Source organism: Thunnus maccoyii, chromosome 4, assembly GCF_910596095.1.
Source record: "Thunnus maccoyii chromosome 4, fThuMac1.1, whole genome shotgun sequence".
NCBI classification, from domain to species: Eukaryota; Metazoa; Chordata; class Actinopteri; order Scombriformes; family Scombridae; genus Thunnus; species Thunnus maccoyii.
This window is the reverse complement of record NC_056536.1, coordinates 269,990-293,201: the sequence shown is the minus strand read 5'-3', so window position 1 is coordinate 293,201 and position 23,212 is coordinate 269,990. Positions and strand designations below refer to the sequence as shown.

The following is a 23,212-nucleotide window of genomic DNA, read 5'->3' as shown; positions in this document are numbered from 1 at the left end:
GTAGATCCCACGATGGTGACACTAAGATTCACTCAGCACGTCACTTAGTTGGAGCTCGGCCTGCTCTTGTCGGACAGTATGCCGATACTGTCACTTCTACTTCTCTTCCTGGTCTGTGAGTGGATGTCTTTGTGTTGGTCACCTGAGAGCAGCGATCCGCCTACGCTCTCGTAGAGTCCTCAATCGCGCTGTGGTGACTTACTCTGTTGTTGATGTCTCTGGTGGAGGTGGAACTGTTTTGCAGTGGTTGGCATGGATCCAGGTGACTCTTTCAGCGACCTTTACTGCCGTCTGTGTGGTCAACAGCACCTGGAATGGGCCCGTCCACCGCTTAGAGCGCCAAGCCTTTCATCACTATCCAGTCAAAAGGCTGCCGGCCATGAAGGGGTCCTTTGGCTGGAGTTGGTACTGCTTCTTTCACTTGATTTGCTGAAGGAAAAAACTTCAATCCATTTGGAAAACATGTCAACAATTACCAGACAATATTTCTTTCCTTCACTTGGTGTTAGTTCAATGAAATCCATCTGTAAGTGATCAAATGGTTTATCTGGTGAAGGGTGTGCACCTTGTGGTGTTTGAATACTTCTGCCAATATTGTTCGTGGCACAGATAACACATGATTGACTAAATTTTGGGGCATAGTTAGTAAAAGTCTTTGTGAACCAGTGTTGTGAAATAGTATCCATCATCCCTCCTCTTGAGGCATGGTCCAACCCACGACTCAACTTTGCATAGGGAGGAAACAAATACTTTGGCAGACATGGTTTGTCATTGAGGCCGTACCGTACCCGTCTTTGAAAACACAGCCACTGTTTGTCCACTGAGTCTTCTCAGTCTGATCAGCTCTCTGCTGGAGTTCTCGCCCCCCTCTCGCCCCCGCTGGAAGCGCGGTGTGCGGCGCGCGTCACCGGGCGGGGGTTTTCGGGGGGCGGTGTCCGCCGCCGTGAGGAAGGCGGGTCGGCCGGGGGGGGTCGGGTCGGTCGGCGTGGATCTCCCCAGCTACGGCGCCTGTTGGGCCCCGTTCACGCGGGTCCTGGCGGGTCGCCTCGGCTGGCGCCTAGCAGCTGACTTAGAACTGGTGCGGACCAGGGGAATCCGACTGTTTAATTAAAACAAAGCATCGCGAAGGCCCACGTAGGGTGTTGACGCGATGTGATTTCTGCCCAGTGCTCTGAATGTCAAAGTGAAGAAATTCAATGAAGCGCGGGTAAACGGCGGGAGTAACTATGACTCTCTTAAAAGGCCAAGTGGTAAATGATTACCGCTTTCGCTGGTCTCCTGGGATGTGTGACGGCCTGGGGGCCACCCGCAGCCCTGGAGACGAAGAGAACCATGACCCGGCAAGGAGTATCTCCTTGGGTAAGAGCTGCTCTGGCCATGGTAGCATCATAGTGACCCCTCACCTCCTCGTGGTCCCGCCGGCAACGTACTCGTGGAGAGTACGGTGAAGAGGGTAACCCAGGAAGCACGGATGGGCGCACCAACGGGCATCCACTGTGGGATCAGCCTAGTCTGTCCCCAATGATCTTATAGATGAACAACTTAAATTTGGGAACAAAAATAAAGATCGTAGCGTGCAGCAACGATGTCCGGAATAAGGAAAAAAGGAACAGTGGTCAGGATCGAGCGCTGGGAACAACTAACGTCGGGAAGACACTAGGGTGTCTGCACCGATGTGGCCCCTGCCCATAAAATTGAGTGTCTAGGTGCTGACGCTCGAATTTTTGGCAATGGCAGGGGTACCAGGCGGGGTCGTTCTGACCTCGCCCTAAGCATGAATGGATGAACGAGTTAAGTTAATCTTGCTCGTTCTGATAACTTTGGCTGCTGTCCGTTTGCTTTTGAAAGAGTTCTGAGTGGGCCAGGGTGCAAGACCCACCACTCTTGACTGCGATCAAAGCTAAGACAAGCGACAAGCCAACTGACACATCTGACTGACTGTGATAGGACAGGTCGCCTGCTGTCATAGGAAGAAAGATGTGGTCAACCCCGAGGCGTGACCGTGAACGTGTCTGTCGGCCGACGGCACGTGAGGCTGGAGAAGGGGCGGCTCCTGGCAGCGCAGACAGGGCGAGCGGAGTAGTAGTCCGGAGTAGGCTACTACTCAGACGGAAGAAGGAGGAGGACCCGGCTGGGACTCCTACAAGAAAGGTACCATCGGTTGCGAGAAGGGCTCTTTTCCTGGCTGGGAAGAGAGCGGGAATGATCTTCCTGAGCACGGAGAATGGATGGAAACCCAAGCTGGCTAGCAAGGGTCTTCCATCGACAGTCATGGTGGGCCTCCGGGTGCCATGGCTAGTCCAACCGTGCAGGTTGTGCGCCTCCAGTCTGGGCTCGGTGAGGGCCGCCCAGACCCACTTGAGGAAAGCACACAAGCCAAGGGTGATTCTCTTCATCTGCGGCAAGTATGCCGGTACTCATAAGACCCCACACCGAGCGACGTGCCACGCAGCGAAGTGTGGGGCAACCCGATCCGGAGCGGGTACCATTACGGGGTTTGCCTGAGATACATGCCCTAAATCTTTCTCCTCACAGAGGGGTCTCTCGGCCCATCAGAGGAGGAAACACCTGGGCTTGTATGTCAGCAAGGCGAGCGTGCGGGAGGCTAAGGCAACCGATAGTGGGTGGACCGTGGGTGGACCCAGGCCGAACTGGCAACCCTGGAGCGCGTGTACAGCGACCTCGGCGGAAAATCTGGGTTCCTCGAGGCAGCGGTTTCGGCCCTCCCCCACTAGACGAAGGCCCAGATACAGCGGAAGTGGAAGAGCCTCAGGAGGCTGAGGAGTAAAACTGTGGATAAGTCCCCCACAGCGGTTGCCTTAGGAGAGTTGCCGGACCTCAGTGAGGAGCTGCCTCCCAGAGCCCCGGTGGCCCTGGTCAAGGAGCACCTCACAAAGACCTTGCAGGTGAACAGTGCTGATGGCGTGTCACCACTGACCTCCTCCTGCAAGGCGATCGATGGCTATCTGAGGAAAGTGCTCGCGAGACTGCGGACTCGGGGCCACGCTCGGATCGTGAGTACGGGAAGGAAGACCTGGTCGGATCATCAAAAACGCCTCAAAAAGGACAAGAGGCTCCGATACAAGAACATGCAGACGCTGTATCGGAGCAACAGAAGCTCTGCTGCGAGGTTGGTGCTCGATGGCAGGGAACAAACGGTTTGCCGTATTGATCCCAGACTGGTCACTGAGACATACAAGGGGATATGGGAGAGGGACGACAGCCTCGTTAGTCTTGGGCCTCCTTGCCGGAGGCGAACAACTCGTCCCTATGCCCTCCCATCTCACCGGCTGAGGCTCTACAGGCGCTTCGGAAGATGGACCAGGCGAGTGCGCCTGGTCCCGATGGCGTTGGACGTAACGTCCTACTTATGTGGGATAAGAAGGGCGAGAAGCTGGCGGACCTGTTCAACGCCATACTGTACAGCGGGCGGTTGCCGAGGTGCCTGAAACAGAGCCGAACCACCCTGATCCCCAAGTCTAGCGATCAGAGTAGAGCCGGCGACATCAACAACTGGCGCCCGATTACGATCGGCTCGGTAGTCTTGAGAGCGTTCTCAAGAGTCTTAACCATGAGACTGACCGAGGCCTGCGCCATCCACCCTCGCCAGCGGGGCTTCACGGAAGCGCCAGGCTGCTCCGAGAACCTGGCCATCCTCGACGGACTTATCCGGGTAAGTAAGTCCCAGAGGAAAATGTTGGCTGTCGTGTTCGTTGACCTGACCAAGGCATTTGACACTGTCTCCCACAAGCATATTGCCGAGGTGCTTGAGAGACGTGGAGTGGATGAGTTGATTAGAGGTCTCATCCGAGACTCCTACAGGAATTGCTTCTCGACAATAAAAACTGCTCAAGGCGACACCAGGAAGATCGGGATCAAGGTGGGTGTGAAGCAAGGCGATCCGATGTCTCCTCTGCTCTTCAACCTGGCCCTCGACCCACTTCTCCACATGTTGGAGAAGCTGGGGGTGGGGTTTAGTGTTGAGGGCACCGCCATCACCTCACTGGCGTTCGTGGACGACCTGGTGATTCTGAGTGACTCGTGGGAGGGTATGTCCAGGAACTTGGAAATCCGGGACAGGTTCTCAGACCTCACGGGCCTGAGGGCCAATCCCACCAAGTGTCATGGATTCCTTATTGGGAGCGACGGCCCAAGGCGATACACAGTCAACGACTGCGATGCTTGGTCACTCTCGGGAATGCCCATCCACATGGTGGGGGAACAGGAATCGGCCAAGTATCTGGGCGTCCAGATAAATCCCTGGAAAGGGATCCTGAAACCCCCACTGAGAGAAACAATAAAAGACATGACGGACAGGATATCCAAGGCCCCCCTGAAACCATCTCAGAAGGTCGAGCTTTTGAGAACGTACGCTATCCCACGGATAGTGTACGTCGCGGACCACGGCTCGGCCTCCCAAACAGCGTTGGACGAGTGTGACAGGGACATTCGGACACAGGTGAAGAAATGGCTCCACCTGGAGCCATTCACCACCGACGGGTTGCTGTACAGCAGATGTGTGGACGGAGGACTTGGTATCATGAGATTGGCTGCCCAGATCCCGGCAATCCAGCTAAGGAGGCTGTTGTCTCTATACAACTCGACAGATAACTGCACCAGGACGATCTCCAGAGCCTCCATCCCAGCGTCCCGGATATGGCAGCTCTGGCGGCAGGTGCTGCGGGATGGGGGCAGACCGGACAAGACCAGTAGGCCGGACCTGGACCAGATTGACGTCAGCAGGGCGAGCACGTCAGCATGGAGATCGGTTGCGTTCGACAGGTGGTGCGAGTTGACCAAGCAGGGCGTGGGAACGGTCGTGTTCAGGAGCGACAAGATCTCCAACGGCTGGACCCGGGATCCCGAAAAGCATCGGCTTACACAGTCAGAATTGATCATGGCACTGCAACTCCGTACGAACACACTCCCTACCCTTTCGCTGCTGTCGAGAGGAAGGGGGCCCAAGGAGTCGCAACAGTGTCGGCTTTGCCAACAAGAAAAGGAGACCGTGCAGCATATCATTGGGAACTGTGCGGAGCTCAAGAGGAACCGCATGGCCAGCCACAACAAGGTGTGCGTGTTCCTCCAGAAGGAGGGTGAAGACTTAGGCTGGCGCGTGATGAGGGAAAAGAGACTTCAGTCTGGAGACGGTACACGGGGAGTGCCGGACCTCATCATGATCCGGGACCAGGTTGCCTTGATCATTGATGTGACTATCTGTTTCGAAAAGTCACCTTGCACACTATCAGACGCGGAGAAACGGAAGGTGGACAAGTACATGAAGTTCAGAGGGGCGGTGACGCGTCTTTACCCAGGGGTAAAGACCGTCGAGGTGGCCGGGTTCCCTCTCGGAGCTAGAGGGAAATGGCACCACGGGAACTTCAGGGTACTTGAGCTGATGGGCATGCGGAAGTCAAGGGCCACCAAAGTCGCAGCCATCCTCAGCAAAAGGGCGCTCCTGCAGACGATAGATACGTGCAAGATATTCAAGATCTTGGCCAGACGGTAGAACAGCCTCTGAATGCTCGGGGTAGCGCATGGGAACGTTGGGCCGTTCCTGTTCGCGGGAGCCGTTGTATACTATGGATGACGCGTGGATGGTTAGCGGGTCCACGTCGACGTAAGACGGTAAACACTACGAAATGGAGATGGACTGGATAGCCATGTTCTATGGTGATGCTGGTTCCCTCACGGTCCAAGAGAAGTCTCCGAAGGGCCAGCCGTGAGGCATCCATAGTGTCGGAACACTGCACCCCCAAGCTCCGTTAGGACATTGACATTCATAGCGCCCAGCTATGAATGTCAATGTGAAGAAATTCTATAAAGCGTGGGTTAAACGGCGGGGGCCAATTACATCTCTCTTAAGGTAGCCAAATGCCTCGTCATCTAATTAGTGACGCGCATGAATGGATGAACGAGATTCCCACTGTCCCTACCTACTATCTAGCGAAACCACAGCCAAGGGAACGGGCTTGGCAGAATCAGCGGGGAAAGAAGACCCTGTTGAGCTTCACATTTACACACAGCAACCTGTTTTGGGAGTAGAACAGCATCCAGCAGTTGTGACACAAGAGTGTGGTGTGCAATAGGTTTCCAAATTGTGCCAAAATCATGCACAATGCCAAAAGCATATCTACTGTCTGTATAGATATTCACTTTTTTGTCCTTTGTCAGTTTACATTCTTCGATGACAGATGTTAACTCTGCTGCCTGTGCAGACAGTGAAGCAGGAAGTGGTTTAGCAATGAGTGTCATGTGCAGTTACCACAGAGAAACCAACTTGATTGATTGATTGTGTCAGGATTGCGTGATGCTGATCCATCCATGAACAGTTCAACATCAGGATTTTGCAAAGGTGTTTCTTGCAAATCTGGACTGGGGGAGCAAACTTCAGTTATTGTGGCAACACAGTTGTGTTCTCCTCCGTCACCTTCTGTGGGGAGAAGAGTTGCAGGACTAAAACATTGCATCTTTTCACAGTGATGTTAGGCATTTCAAGTAACACAGTGTTGTAACGGAGCCATCTTGCTGCAGAAAGATGAAATGTTTTCTGTTTGAGCAAAATCAGTGAAACAGCATGTGGAACAAGCAAAGTCAGGTCAGAATACCCCACTATGTCTCAGACAGCTCTCAGACATGTAGGAAGTTCTGCAGCTACAGGGTCAAGTTTAGAGGAAAAGTAAGCTACAGGTGTCTGTCTGCCTCCATGGTCCTGGAGCAGCACTGAAGTCACGCATCCTCCCTTTTCGTCAACAGTCTGCGTGAAAGGTCGACTTGGATCAGGTAATCCAAGAGTCGGAGTCGTTTGAAGAGCAAGTTTCAAGTCAACAAATGCTTTTTCTGCTTCAGCAGTCCATGTCACCTTACTGTGTGCCTGCAGGCCTCGCCCATGTACGATTGTGCTCAGGGGCGCCTCGAGGACAACATAGTTGGGAATGAACGATCTGCAATAAGAACACATTCCTGTACAATACATGACTTGTTTCTTTGTAATTGGTTTTGAAATGTTTTGAACTGCTTTTATTCTCTTTTGGGAGAGGGATTTGCCCTCAGATGTGATCACATGACCCAAAAATGTCACTTCTTGTTGCACAAATTGCAATTTAGAAAAGCTAGCTTTATGACCTTCTTTAGCCAAATGTTTCAACAGTGTAATTGTGTCTTCTTCACACTGAGCTTGAGTTAGAGCACAGATCATTAAATCATCAACACATGTTTGCTTTGGGCCCACAGAGTCTTTGGGACCTCCTGTAGGGCTGGGCTGATTGTGACGTCACAGGTGTCATGCATGTATTGCAGATGTGTGTTGTGTGTCTGGAATCAATTGAACTGATCTATTTTTGTTGATAATTGATAGAAAAATCCATGTATTAGTTAAGTAGGTATGGTCATATGTATGTATATATTTGGCGGCAGGGCCTTGAGAGGAACACTATGATAGTTATATGGACATCATGGTCATCATGTGGAAGGGAGAGCTCTGTAAAGCTTTGTCTAGGTCTGTTAGAAGGAATCTGTAAACAACTAAAGGTGCCTCCCCAGGGCATCAAGGCCGTCAACATATACTAGTGTCTTTCCTTTGTCTTGTCAGAATTCTCCACGGAGACTCTGCGTACTCTCCGTGTCTACAACATATGTTTGGTTTGAATTAAAGAGACGCTTGACTTCAACCAACCTCAGTCTATTTGGTCATTTTTACCTATCATTTTGGTCCTTCGAGCCGGATTCCTGGATGTGCTTCTCGGCCCTCTTTCCAAGCCGGAGCGGAGTAGAGTGCACGACATAGGTTACAAAATCCTTTTCCTGCTACGTTCAGAGATAAAGGCGCTTGCGGGCTGGAGAGGGTCGGGAGCCCCACGGATTCCTTTGTGAGGTGAGAAGTTTGTCTCTTTAATCAACAATTGAGTTGTGTGAAAGGCCTGAATCTGTAAGCCCAGCATCTGGCTATGTGGGAGAGAGTTTAGTGGTGATTTTGAACGGCTGTATAAGACTGGCAACCCTTGGGAGAGTGAAGGGAGAATAGGTGTGTCTACCTAGGTTAGAAGTGTGAAAAGTGTCAATCTAAAAAGACATATATAAATTAAAGCTGCAAGCAGCGATGATCGGGCCCTCGCACCCCAGCGCATGTCGAAGTGACGTTCAGTCGAAGGGCTTTTGTCAGTGACTTGTTGTGTAAAGTTTGAGGCAGATCCAACCGTGTACACTCAAGTTATATCAATTTCCTCTGTCATGGCGAAACATCAAAACTCAACGCCACGCCACGGCCAAACCATCATGATCATACACTAGTCTAGATGACACACACTGATTTTGAAGTCCTTACGATGAAATCTGTAGGAGGAGTGCGTTAAAATACAAGGTATGCGAAATGGCCAAAAAAAGGCGAAAATTGACCAGTTTTTCAAGATGGCCGACTTCCTGTTCAACTTACAATAAGGCGTCAACAGACTTTTTTGTGCGTCTTGACATTATACATGTGCCCTGTGAATTTCATCTCTCTGCGTTAATCTGGAAGGCGGGGCTTCAATTTTGAAATTTTAAAGGGGGCGCTGTTGAGCCATTTTGTTACGCCCATTAAGAGGAACTACATAGGTTTTTAGCTGGTGTCTCTCCAGACATGTGTGTCAAGTTTCATGACTGTAGAGCAATCCATTCTCCCTGTAAAACAGTATTGTATTTCATGGCGAAGGATGTGTCGCCATGGTAACAGCATTCAGTTTTGGGTCATGAGCTGCCAAATGTAGCATCACCAAGGTCTTGTTTATTAGCTGACTTAATTTCAGGTGCATCAGCCAAATTTCCTAGGAGTAATTAGACAAAGTACGACACGTGTTACTTCATGTTGCCAGTAGGTGGCGCTATGACTTTCGCTAAATATGAGACTGAACATGTGTTCAGACCGAGACTCTTAACAAGCATATGAAATTTGGAAAAGATCAGACCACGTGGAGTCAAGTTATAAGGCGTTGAAATGTCATGGCGACACATCGGAATTCGCTGCGTCGCCATGGCAACACCTTTCGACGAAGTGTCACCAACTTCATAATATAAGATCTCCAAGGTCTTGAGAGTTTCCTCAGTAAATTTCAGCTGGATTCGATCACCGTCCTAATCACAGGGCGTCAGAACGTAAAACATGTAACTTCCTGTTGAAGACGCACACTGATTTTGAAGTCCTTACGACAAATTCCGTACGAGGAGTTTGTTAAAATACAAGGCATGACAAATGGCAGTGAAAAAGTTTTTCAAAATGGTGGACTTCTTGTTGGATGCTTTTTGTGCGTGTGAATAAATTACATATGCCCTGTGAATTTCATTTTCTATGTTAATCTTTAAGGCTGGGCTTCAATTTAGACATTTTTTATGGGGCACTTTTGAGTTATTTTGTGTCATACATGTCAATGACTCATACAAAATGTAATTTTGTGTCTCTTCAGACATGTGTCAAGTTTCGTGACTGTTGGCCATTCCTTGTCGCTGAAACAAGGAATTGATTGCTGCTATTGATGTGTTGCCATGGCAACGGCTTTTGATCATGTGTCATTCTCATGTAGCGTCCATGCTTTATTAAGAGGATGAGGATTGGTCGACATGTTATGTTCCGATTTAACCTTAGTCAATCAGAGGCAGAGTAGGGGCGGGGCTACCTGGAGTATGTGTAAAAAAAAATAGCCGGGCAACCAGATCCACTTAAGCAAGCTGAAGGTCAGCATCTCTTCTACTGTGTTTTCACTTGTCATTTTTAATAGGAAATATGAGTTCGGGATATGTTACATGACGAAATATGTCTTGTGACGATAGAACATGTTTACTATTACACATATTATGCTATATTTTTTATTTCGTAATACGTAAATTAAACCTTTTATGACAATATCTTTATTAGTTTTGAGTCTCTTCATTGCTTTTCGGTTACTTTGTAATAAAGTACTGTTCTTGGATTTTTATTTGCAAAGCTTTGGTCATAGTTAATTCTCAACTTGTCATTGCTGTGTTTCGCTGCTCTGCAGCTCTGCACAAATGGTGGGGTGGGGGATGGGCAGCGTCTGCCGCGTTCAGAAAGTACTAAAGAGTAGCGAAGTAGCGAGAAGGCGACTTGAAATGATAGCAAAATTCAGCAGAGATAGTAATTGTTTATACGCCTTATGAAATTACGACCCCGTGTAATTTAAGTGTAAAAGCATATACAGGCTTGTAGTTGCACAATTAATTACTTTTTCTCTGAATTAAAAATGTGCTATATCTATATGATATATGATATGATGTGATATTTTTGTTTTGTTTTCTTTCCATAGTATGTGGTTATTAATTAAGTATTTATCTTTGTTGTTTGTAGTTTAATTATTGTGTCGGGTTTTATGTTGTTGCGCAGATGGCTGAGGCATCACCCTCGAAATTCACAAAAACTGATGATGCTGAGATGGAGCAGCTCCGGCAGGAGCTGCAGCTACATTCTGTAAGTGATTAATGTGGTAGTTTTTGTGTAGAGAGTATTTATGAGATTCTTTATGAGTTGGACAAAACACCTCGGAAAAATAAATATGGTATTTGGAAAATAATATCGACATGATAATATGGAAAAATACAATGTTATGCTCATACAAATCAAATTCCATGTACATAATACTTTATAAAACCGGCAAATACTTTTTTTTTTTAAATCAAGGTGTGATTTTTACCTTGCTATTGTTTATTTTTTTTTAATGTTATCAAGTAATTGGATTCAAATCAGCATGTGTTTATCTGTTCACAGTATTCATGCAACGACGAGGCAGTGCCCCGACGCCAGCTATATGAGCAGAGCGTCGGGGTACATGGCCGAGTCTGCCACAAGATCGCAAAAGAGATTCGTCTTCGCCGGGCGGCCGAGATGAAGCTGCGCATGGAGCAGCAGCAGAAGCATCAGCTTCAACTGCAGCTGCTCCATGCGCAGCAGCAAATAAAGGAACTGCAGGAGCAGTTGGAGGTGGAGCGGGCGTGTGCCTGTTTTATTAAAGATGGTAATTGTTTGTTCAGTTGTGGAGAGGCTATTGTAGATGTTATTGAGTACCATTGCATGTTTTATATTCATATGCATTATATATATATATATATATATATATATATAGTTCAAAAGAATTTATGTCATAAAGTGTTATTGTCACAATGACTGTTTTAATATTTTTGTCTACCATGTCTGCAGATGCTGCCATTCCTCCAGAGGAAGAGGAAGAGGAAGAGGAAGAGGAACCCTCCACCTCATAATTTTTTTAAAAATTTTTTTTTGTTGGTTTTGTTCAAATAAAGTTTTTTCAAATGTTCTTGTGGTTGTTGATTGACTGTTATCAGGTGTATTAGTCACAATATTATTTAACAGGTGCCCCTTGAAGTGTGTGTTATTCTGTTGTCAATGCAGAAGAACCCCCTCCACCCACAATATTATTAATAGGTAAATTTTAATAAAGTTATACTATGTACCAGCTCCATATTTGGGTTTTATTGGTACACAGTCACTTCTCTGTTCAAAAATAAAACATTATATTGTTTTATTTATAGCTTTATGATTATTTTCACAACATAGATTAATCTGTAAAAATTCATGAAATGGAGCAATTTAGTTGTTAGAGTAACGTGAGTAATTACTTATTAATATCCATTTTTATGTTATTTTCAATATTTTTTATCTAACCAGGTCAGTATTGGTTTCTGTCTTTTTTGTTTCAACATATTACCTCTTGAAGCATTAATACTCAGTTTATTTGTAAAGTACTGATTAATTTTAAATGTAGCAGTTCATTACAACTATTTCCTTTTAATAACATTGTGCGCTGGAACGCAAAGGCTTTTATTTTGACAACTTCCGTAATGGTATCCGCTATGTTTTTTTCTTCAGCAGCTTTGCGCATATTTGTCGGCACTCCTGGTTGGCTGATTTGAATTTTGAAAGCCGCAAAGGTTAAGGTATAAATACTGGTGAGATAACGTTTGCCGCTTGTTGCTTTGTTTTCGGACATTGTGACAACTGGTGAGAGAGCGATAGCGCAAACAAGCTAGCTTGTGAGCCTTTCTGCAATTTCAACAGCAACTTCAGCAGCGACTTTAGCAGCGACTTTGACAGCATTCTTCTTCTCTTCGGTGGACTTTTGGTGAACGCACTGTAAGTGAATGAAATGTTTTATAATTAGCGACAAAGTTTTAAGGTATTTGTGGCTCATTATCATTTTATCCTCATGTGTATCATTAGCTCCTGTGTGAAGTCAATTATAGCTTTAGGAACAGTGTTTTTTTATGTTTCGAGTATGGTAATTTCAAACGTTGTCCTATGAGTAACGTACGTTTTGTGTTAACGGATAGCTGCACTCCCACTATCGAAATTTAGCTTTAGCATTATTATTTGTATTGTTAAACATAGATTGTCAAAGCACTCTGCTAAACTAGCTATGATTAACGCCATCCTATCAACCAAATATAGCCACTTTTTCTTAGTCTATGGTCTGTAAACTTGTACACATCGTCGGAGTCCCTTATATTAACCATGTTATTTTGTCAGAAATTATATATCCCTTGTGGCCAAGTTTCTTTCATTGATAAAGTGTGTGTGTGTGTGTGTGGGTTGGCGCGCGCGGTCTGTCTATTACAGAAAACAATAATTTGAAATATTTTCCCGCCATTGTAAATGATATGTTAGATGTATGAAAAAATGTAATAGTACCTCTATTGTGTGTTAGAAGTGTTTAGTAATGTCATATAGCACAGTGTCATAATGTAAATTAACCAGTTGTGTCTGCATATTTTCAGATGCCTCGCGACAAGTCCTTTCGCCGTTCTCAGGCAGCCAGGCAGAGCATGGCGGAGCGCCGTCTTGTGGTTTCCGGACCTCAGCGGCCTTCCACTGGCACCTGTGCCCGTATGTATTCAACAGTTTTTTCAGTACAGCTTTTTCTTATATGTATATGCATTACATAGTTGTAGTATGATTGTAATGTATGTTTCCATGCATTTGTTTGTTCCAAATTTTTAATTGAACTTTTTGTGGGGTTGTTGTGTTTTTATAAACAGGTGAGGGCACAGGTTTTCGTCATAAGGTGAAGAAGTGGCCAATTTCTGCTTTGACTGGGCGCAGTCACAAATTGGTCATTCCACCTGAGGATCCTGACAAGAAGGTATTATTGGTTCAGAGTTTAATAAAAAACCTTTGATGTAAAGAGTTGTTATTGATTGTAATTGATTAAATTGTTTGTTGTTCCAGTTCGTTCTTGTCATTGGAGCCTCCCATCTACGGGCCATGGTAGATGGATTTGTGAAGATGCCAGAGGGACGCCTCTCCTTTGGCTTCATGTCGACCCCGGGGGCCTGTGCGTCTGAGTTGAGGACCGAGATGTTGCATGCTGCTGTACCTCGGACACCCGACGCAGTCTGTGTGATGGCCCCCAGCAACAACCTGACCGCCAGCAGGACGGTTGATGAGGCGGGAGCTGACTTTCGACAGTTCCTGCGCAGCGCGTGCAGTCTTTGGACAACGGTATGCTTTATAGTAGTAAATAGTCTTTGGTACTACGCATTATTTGATTGGGTTACCTGGTGAAAATTGTATACAATAATTTTCATCATTATGGAAATACTTTTGTTTTGTATAGGTCTTTGTCCAGGATTTCACACCTCGCCTGAATGCAGACCTGGGTCTTCAGGAACTCATGCGGCAAGAGTTCCATCGTGTGGCAGCCAGCATGGGTAAGTTGAAAAGAAAGTTTTAGTGTTAGTTTTGATATGTATAACAGATGATTTCTTTTTGGCCTATCTGATTATAGGAATCAAAGAATTCATTCAGTTAATATGATATAAAGTGACAAATTAATATATGTAGATATTTCACTGTTTCATGATGTGTGTGTGTGTGTGAGTTTTTTGTTTCAGTGTTGTTGTTTTTTTTTTTTTTTTAGGTATCAGATACTTTCCCACCGCTGAGCACTTCCCCTTGGATCGCCTGGACTTGTGGAGCAGAGATGGCGTAAGTAGAACAATATCTGATAAGATTGCCAATGAAAAACTTACTATACTCAAGTTTAGTTGATTTTTAAAGTGCAATTCATTGTAGATTCATACAGACATGAAAACTTCTGTTTTGTAAAATGTTATTTATTGCTTATATTTTGCAGGTCCACCTGAGTGATGCTGGCGGTATGGCGATCCTCTCTCAGCTGATCTGGATGTCTGCTTATCAGCTATTGGAGACACCACCACCTACGCCCCAGGTTCCTCTCAGGACTTCACCCCCTGGGAGAACCTTTGTACCAAAGGTGGTGGTGAAGGGAGAAGCACCTGTGCCGCGTCCGTCAAACCCTTTTGACTGGACAGTTGTCAGCAAGGGCAGGAAGGTGAGACATTGCATATTGTATGTGTGTTTTAGTTTTTGGAGTGGAAGATTTTTCCTGACTAGTGTAACACTGTGCGGACAAAGTGATATCCATTTGTTGCTGTACCTGTGTGCATGTTTTGGCTTATTTTCAAGATACATTTGCAACAATGGTCTTGTTCTTTTGTTTTCCACAGGCAGATGAAACATCAGTCAAGTGTTTCATCCCGCTGAATCCCGTCCGTTTCAGCAGTGCCGTGTTGGATGCGATGGACAAAGCTGTCCCATCGCATCTCCCTAGCCCTGTGTGCACGGCTGTTCCACAAGGCAAACTGGTAATTTGCATTCAAATTGTATTTGTGAGGCCTTTTTATAAGTGTTTTGTCTTGACACAGAATGGGACTGTTATATTGTATGAATTTACTTATGCCCCAAATTTGTATTTGTATTTAAAATGTTTTTGTCTTACATTAGAAGCCAAATGTGGTCCGCCGGCAGAAAGCTGTTGCCTCAAAAAGGAAACGTGGACAGCAGCAGGTTGGTAACTTTTCTTTTTTTAAATGTTATATTTACATTTTTCTTTTGTATAGTTTGAGAAGATAGTAATGACATATTTACCTGTTTGTAATATTCAGGGAGTAATTGTGAAACAATGATAAAGTACATTTATACAGTTCTTTCAATTGTGTTTCCTTCCTAGGTTGTGGCTAAACCTGGCACCCAGCTCGTGTCTTGTGAGGCCTCACCTGGCTGTCCTGTGAAAGACGTTCTGCCGGTGGAGGTTTGTGTGAATGTATTTTACACTTCAGCATTATTTACAATCATGCAAGTCTAGTTTAAATTGGTAGCCTATAAGGTTGCATATAAAAAAACATGGATTAGTTATACGCATTGTATATCTGTAAAGTCGAAGCAAATTGTATAATACAGACCTAATGTTTATAAAGGATGTTTTGTTCTTGCACTAGAAGCCAGAAGATATTTTGTGTCACAGCAGACTTGCAAGGAAGTATTTTAGTAATGTGGTTCATTCATTTTGTTTAATTTTATTTTGTTTTTGCTTTTTGTGTTGTAGGAGGAGGCAACCCCCTGTTTTGTGGAGGTGTTTTCCCAGGATTCACCTACCAGTGTCAAGACAGTGGCTGCAGGCGAGGAGGTAGGTGCTCTCACTAAAAATTTTCTGTTTCGTTCTGGTTTCTTGTAATGGAGTTAGTGAAGCTACTTTATTGTCACTGTTCATGTAGTATAAATGATAATTACAAATTGATATTTTTTGTAGCATTAAAGCCCCATGTCTATGCAGTTTATACATTGTGTTTTTTCATGTGGTATTTTGTTTTTATAGGAGGAGGGAACCCCTTGTGTTGTGGAGGTGTTTTCCCATGATGCACCTACCAGTCCCATTCAATTGGTTGGAACAGAGGAGGTTTGTGCTCTTAGTCTGAATGTTTTTGAATCTAGTCATCAGCCATGCTATTGTTAGTGTAGTATATGCATGATTGAAAACAGTTTTGTTATTATTTGTAGTAGTAGTAGTAGTAGTTGCACTTTGGAAACGTAATATAGTCTAGATGAAATCAAGTGTAAACATGGAAATAGTAACCAGCCTTTTTTGTTGAACTCAATAAATACACCTAACTAGATGAAGACTAACTAAAGGTGTAATACAGTCTGTGATCGAGAGTGTTTTGTTTTGTCTATTTCTGATGAGGATGATGATGGGAGCGCACTGATCAAAATCTCCATTTATCTTTATTACAGATGCCGGACAAGGAGAGTCTTCATCATCAGCACTCATCAGGATCTGGTAAGGTGAAGAGCAAGGCTAGCCCTAGCTCCAGCGTATTATGGTCTTCTGTAGTAGCTGGTACTTCTAGCCATGTTCAACATAGTGTAACAGGTTCGTATCATCAGGGTAGTAATCGCTTTAAATATGGGGGATTCCAATGTATGGCTGTTGGTTTGGTAAGTCTGGCAAAACATGCGGTTGACAGTGTTTTTGCATGGCAGGTAAAAGATCTAGACAGGGTCGTAGTTTTAGGTGATCAGTTGTACACGTCTTTGAGAGACAACAAGAAGATTAGTGGATCATCTAAATTCTTGTGTGTTCCTGATTTGCCAAAGCACTCGGTTATAGATGGACATAACTTTGAGTTTCGTTATGGTGACTATGTATCGGGTGATGTCAGTGTGGTTGATGGAGAGTTTATTCAGGCTGGCATATTCATGTCTCTACAAAATAGCTTGAAAAACATGTTTGAGAAATATGATACGTTTGCTAACATTGTGTGGTACCACGTGTGCAGTCATTCGTCAAAACGGACGCTATGCGGTTGTTGATTCCCATGCGCGCAGTGCTGCTGGAATGCCAGATCCTAACGGTAATAGTGTTGTTGTATATTTTAGTTGTCTTAAAGAGGTGTACAGTTTCATATGCAATTTGTCTACATCTCTCACTCAAAATGACAGACCATATGAGTTTGCTGGTGTTCGTGTCATTTGCGGGGGCAGTAAGTCTGAGTTGAGAACAACAAAGTGTACTGACACTGTCACGACTTGTGAAACTGCATCCATGGCTTTCGGTTCATCGCTGGTATGTGGTATTCCTTCAGGAAGTAAAGTGACCGAGGTACGAAGCGTAAGATTACAGGGCAAACTTGTGCTGCTAAGAAAATGAAAAGGAATAATGTGGCTGTAGTGAATTCAGATGTTGTGTTTGTCAGTGATGTAACTTCGGAAAAGCTGTGGTTTGATCCCATTTGTAAAGATGTTGCGCAGGCTTTATGTACACAGTTTAATGTAGAGTTTGAGAAATATGATGCACCAATGCCTACAGAAGTTGGTCTGTTGGGAACGCCGTGTAAGAATGAGAAAATAGTGGCTGGCGGTAACTGTTTCTTTAGAGCGATTTCCCAAGCTGTTAGTGGAACACAAAAGAACCATAGGAAAATTAGACTTGCTGTTGTGAAACAATTAGAGAGTAATGCTGCGGACTATAAAAGTATCTTGAGAAGTGAATATTCTTCAGTGGTAGAATACATTAAAAGTTCAAAAATGCGATATGTTGGCAGTTGGGCAACTGAGGTTGAAATACAGGCAGCAGCAGATTGTTTAGGAGTTAATATCTTTACTTATCATGATGATCGATGGCTAGAATATAGTTGCAAATATAGGTGTTTTTCAAAACAGGGGATCTACTTAGAAAATTGTAATGGTAACCATTATGAAAGTGTTGTTTGTGTTCATCAGCCTGAACTCCATAGTTGTTATGGTAGCTGCAAGTTGAACAGGTCTGAGTCCAAAGTGTACAATTTGAGACGGCAGAGTGCAGAGGAATGTTCATGGGTTAGCGCTGTGACAGAGAACACAAGTAAGAGCGATCAGAAAGTCCAGGAACAGAGTACAGCAACAAATAATGCTATTTCTAAGTATTTTATAAAGAAAAAGTATCTACAAATGAAAAAGAAATATCAGGAAAGTGTGCAGCATAGGGAGAAACGTAAGGAAAAGATTAAAGTGAAATATCAGAAAAATGTGTTGCATAGGGAGAAAGTTAAGGAAATGAGTGTAAGCAAATATAGGAGAGATATGTTGCATAGGGAGAAAGTTAAGGAAATGAGTGTAAGCAAATATAGGAGAGATATGTTGCATAGACAAAGTGTAAAAGCCATGACTAAAGCGAGATATTATGGAAATGCTGACCATAAGAAGCGTGTTTTAGCAGCCAACAAAGTGAAGAGGCAACAATTGAAAGAAAAGGCGGAGCAGTTTGATTTTGTTATGGAGCAGTTTTTGGCTAAAGTAAAGGATGGGCCAGAGTTTGTGTGTTGCGTCTGTCATAGATTGTTGTTTAGACATCAGGTTTTGAATTGTAAGAGGGATTTTTATAACAAGAATGAAGCAGTAGCATCATTTGCAGATAAATGTATCACTGAAGTGTATTTACACAAATGTAATAAGGACTGTGAAAAGCCATGTCAGTTGTTGGATACAGCTAGAGGTTGTCTGTGGATTTGTTACACTTGTCATGGTAAGATTAATAAAGGTATAATGCCACCTGAATGTGCAATAAACAGTTTGAAAGTTGATCCCATTCCACCAGAGTTGGCATGTTTGAATAGTTTAGAGCAGCATTTGATTTCTTTACATATACCATTTATGAAAATGTTAGCGTTACCTAAGGGAGGACAGAATGGTGTACATGGACCGGTAACATGTGTTCCAGCAAATATTGTGCAGACTAGTAATGTTCTGCCTCGTTGTAATATGGAAGGATCTTTGTTGCGTGTAAAATTGAAACGCAAGTTAACGTATAAAGGGCATTATGAGTATCAGTTTGTTGATACTATGCATGTAAGGCAGGCATTGCAGTATTTAAAAAGGACAAATGTGCATTATAAAGATGTAGAGTTTAATGAAGCTTGGTTAAATGAGTTTTGTAGGGAAGAGGGTGATTTAGGGAAAGACACTGATGGTGATGTTGAAAGTGGTAAAGTTGATTGTGAAGATGAGCTTTTGCACGATAGACAACAACATTGTATGTTTCAGGATACGTGTCTCATGCCTGTGGATATTGGTCAGGAAATGCTGGATCAATATTTTGACGATATATTGAACCTTGCTCCAGCAGAAGGAAATAGTCCTGTAAAATTGCTTTCGGATCATGCAAACGAAGCCAAATGCTTTCCGGTGTTGTTTCCGCAGGGACGTAATACTTATCATGAAAGTAGAGCAAATCGTTTGACGTTGTCGCGATATTTTAATAACAGAATTCTACATGCGGATGGTAGGTTTGCACACAATGAGGAATATATCTTTTTTGCGCAGTACATGTCTGAGATTGAGCAGGTTGTTTCTAATGTATCCATAGCATTACGAAAAGGGAAAGGCTGTATGTCTCAAAACGTACCTGATAATAAGGTAAACGATATGTTAAAAAATGATGAATCTTTGAAAAAGTTGTTGGAGTTTGATGATGGGTATCGTTTCCTTAAACCGATTCGAGGTACCCCAGCTTTTTGGCAAGGAGCACAGCGTGATCTGCTTGCTTGTGTTCGTCAGCTCGGTGTTCCTACCTGGTTTTGTTCCTTTTCTTCTGCTGATATGCGCTGGACAAATCTTCTGGATAGTATTTTGAAGCAGGAAGGTAGAGCACAGACTGCTGCAGGTTTAGAGTGGGCAGACAGGTGTGATCTTTTACGCTGCAATCCTGTCACTGCGGCCAGGATGTTTGATTTCCGCTGGCATGTTTTTTTGAGAGAGGTACTTATGTCGCCATCACATCCGATTGGTAAAATTAAGGATTACTTTTATCGAGTGGAATTTCAGCAGCGCGGTTCACCCCATGTGCATTGTTTGTTTTGGATAGAGAATGCTCCATTGATTGATAAAAACACAGATGAAGAAGTAGTTGAATTTATTGATAAATATATAACATGTGAGTTGCCATCCCAAGATGAGACTTTATTGGAAACTGTCACTTCTGTGCAGCAGCATTCAAAACGACATTCAAAAACTTGTAAAAAGAAAAACACGGTTTGTCGTTTCAATTTTCCGAGGCCAGCATCCGCTCGAACGTTTATATGTCGCCGTAAAGATGATGAAGAGTGCAAAAAAGCATGCAGTTGTGAGACAGATAAATCTTCAACGTGTGTTAATCATAGTCAGAAAACTTCAAATGACATGAAGAAAAAACATGCAGCAGAGATAATGACAAAAATCAAGAATGCTCTTTCCAATGAGAAGAATAGTTTTGATAGTGTGGTACATTTATTCCAAAGTGTAGGGATTGATCAGGTCACTTTTGAGGCTGCATATACGTGTTTAGCTAGAAATACACATATTGTGTTAAAGAGGCAAGTTAATGAAGTCTGGATAAATCAGTATAGCAAACCACTATTAAAATGTTGGCAGGCAAATTTAGACTTGCAATTTGTTGTTGATGCGTATGCGTGCGTTGTTTATATTATCTCTTATATGTCTAAGGCAGAAAGAGAGATGGGATTGTTGTTAGGGAATGCACAGAGAGAAGCATCTAAGGAGGCATTGAAAAATCTAGGCAGTGTGTATTTGCATAACAGAGATGTGTGTGCTCAAGAAGCTGTATACAGATTGACAAATATGCATTTAAAGGAATGTTCGAGGAAAGTTGTATTTGTACCGACAGGGGACAATAGAGTTAGAATGAGTTTGCCTTTGAGTGTGTTGAAACAAAAGGCAAGATCGCGCGCTTGTACCTCAGAGGTTGTTTGGATGACTAGTTTTGTTGACCGTTATAAAAATAGGCCAAATGATAGTGTATTCAATGACATGTGTATGGCAACATTTGCATCTGAATATCGTGTTTTGAGTAAAAATGAAAAATCTCAGGCCAGCATTAAATTAAAGAATGATTGTGGTTTTATCACGAAAAGAACACGAACAGATCCTGCAGTTGTTCGTTACGCGCGCTTTTCTGAGACAAAAAATCCAGAATTGTTTTACCAAAGTATAATGCAGTTGTTCTTGCCGTATCGTGCAGATGTGCAGCTAAAACCTCCAAACTGTGAGACATTTGCACAGTTTTACGAAAATGGTCATGTGAGGTTTAGTGATGGGTCAAGACATCCTGTTAAGTCAGTTGTTGATTTGAATAGAAGTCATTTTGAAATTAAAGCAGATGAATTGGATGAAATCCAGAATACAATTGATAGAGATGGTGTATTAGAGGATGCGTGGTGTGAGTTGTGCCCAGAGCAAGAGTTGGAGCGTTTACAGTGTGACCAAGAACAAAAAGACAAACAACAGATAGTGGAAGAACATGAGGAAAATATTCCAGATTTAGCAGTAACTAGTCAACATGTTGCACATTTGGAAAAAAGAAAAAACATCATGTGTAGAAGTGAAGGTTTGGCTTTAATTAGATCTTTGAATGAGACACAGCTTGCTGTTTTTTATCAAATTCGACAATGGTGTTTAGAGAAAGTATTAGGGAAAAATCCAGATCCCTTCCATGTATTCATCACAGGTGGTGCAGGGACAGGAAAAAGTCATTTAATAAAAGCGATTCAATATGAGGCAATGAGGCTATTGTCAACGGTGTGTCGTCATCCAGACAATATTAGTGTGTTATTAACGGCTCCTACAGGGATTGCTGCATATAATTTGCATGCATCTACTATTCACCACACGTTTAGTATCGGAAAAGATGTTGGTTTACCCTACACACCTTTGGGTGAGGAAAAAGTTAATTCTTTGCGCGCTAAATATAGTGATCTTCAGATTTTGATAGTCGACGAAATATCAATGGTTGATCATAGGTTGTTGTCATACATTCACGGTAGGTTGAGACAGATTAAGCAAACCGGTGATTTCTCACCATTTGGAAATGTGAGTGTAGTTGCTGTTGGAGATTTTTTCCAGTTGCCTCCAGTAAAAGGGAAACCCCTATATGTAGATGATGTAGGTGTCAGCTTGTGGTCTAATCTGTTTAAGGTCGTTGAATTAAAACAAATCGTTAGGCAAAAAGATAACGTGTTCGCAGAGCTATTGAACAGGGTGAGAACTCGATCAAAAGGAACCCCAATGTTAAGCAGTGACATACAAATATTGAAACATTGTGAAACTGGTGAAGTCAGCTCAGCTTTACACATATTTCCTACAAATAAACAAGTAAATGAGCATAATTTGGCACAGCTGCTTAACATTTGTCCTGAATATGTCGAGATAGATGCTCAGGATTTTGTGAATAATAAGAAAACAGGCAAACTAGAATTGAAAAATGGACATCATGCGAAAACATATAACACATGTTTGACTGAACAGCTGTTGTTGGGTGAAAATGCGCGTGTAATGCTGTGTAAAAACGTGGATGTTACAGATGGTCTTGTTAATGGGGTTTGCGGTACTGTAACTCATATAGTTGGTGCAGATAAGGGTACGTTTCCTCTCAAAGTGTATGTTAAGTTTGATGATGAGCATGTTGGCGCGCAGAGGAGGAAACAATCGACGAGTAGCTTAGTTTTCTTTGGTTCCACCGGTATTGAACCAGAGGAAGAAAAAGTTACTAACAAAGGTGGTATGCGACGACAGTTTCCGCTGAAACTTGCTTGGGCTTGTACGGTACATAAAGTACAAGGTATTACTGTAGATAGTGCTGTTGTTTCTCTTAAGAAAGTATTTTCTGCAGGCCAGGCATATGTAGCCCTAAGTCGTGTTAGAAGTTTGTCAGGTTTGGTGATTCAAGATTTTGAAGATAAAGCCATATATTGTAAGGATGGTATTCAGGATACAATTCAGAGTATGCCTCAATTCTTGAACCAAAATATAACTAGACACAAATTTAGTACAAGTAGTTTTACTGTATTTTTGATGAATGTGCAAAATTTGACACACCATGTATCTGATTTGGCATTATGTACACAGCAATTGCAGCTTAACTGTATTGCTGTTACAGAAACATGGCTACCTGCTGCTTCCTCATTTGAAGCTGTAAAGATTGATGGTTTTACTTTTCATGGTTGTCCACGAAGTTTATCTTACAATAGCAACAATCCAGCACTGATTGAACTTCAAGGACAACAGCATGGTGGAGTCGGCTTTTATAGTGCAGACAATTTGGAATATAATATTATCGAAGCAACAAATGTGAATTTGGAATGTTTTATTTATAACTATGTTACATGTAACATATTAATAGCTGTCATTTATCGACCACCATCTTATCCCATGTCTTTATTTAAAGAACATCTAGGCAAATTAGTTGATTGGCTAGATCCAAAAAGTAACACAATTGCAATCATGGGAGATTTTAATGAGGACATCTTGAAATCATCAACAATCTGCAAATTTCTAACAGACAAAGGGTACATTCAATATGTTACACAGCCCACAACAGAGAAG

General features: G+C 43.4%; 2 protein-coding genes and 1 pseudogene across 2 annotated transcripts; all 3 read left to right on the top strand.

Moving 5' to 3' along the window:
- Positions 1–5,642: 5,642 nt before the first annotated feature.
- LOC121895221 lies at positions 5,643–14,551 on the top strand. The gene is made up of 10 exons (XM_042408192.1): positions 5,643–5,722; positions 10,011–10,062; positions 10,373–10,456; positions 10,754–10,966; positions 12,778–12,886; positions 13,039–13,142; positions 13,229–13,501; positions 13,617–13,710; positions 13,920–13,987; positions 14,136–14,551. The coding sequence occupies exons 1-10, from the start codon at positions 5,643–5,645 to the stop codon at positions 14,535–14,537; spliced, it is 1,479 nt and encodes a 492-aa protein (XP_042264126.1). The 3' UTR covers positions 14,538–14,551.
- Positions 14,552–16,086: 1,535 nt separating this feature from the next.
- Positions 16,087–17,009, top strand: LOC121895219 (annotated as a pseudogene).
- A 2,066-nt stretch (positions 17,010–19,075) lies between these two features.
- On the top strand, positions 19,076–22,193 carry LOC121895270. Its single transcript, XM_042408281.1, has 2 exons — positions 19,076–22,078; positions 22,110–22,193. The coding sequence occupies exons 1-2, from the start codon at positions 19,163–19,165 to the stop codon at positions 22,125–22,127; spliced, it is 2,934 nt and encodes a 977-aa protein (XP_042264215.1). The 5' UTR covers positions 19,076–19,162; the 3' UTR covers positions 22,128–22,193.
- Positions 22,194–23,212: the final 1,019 nt, after the last annotated feature.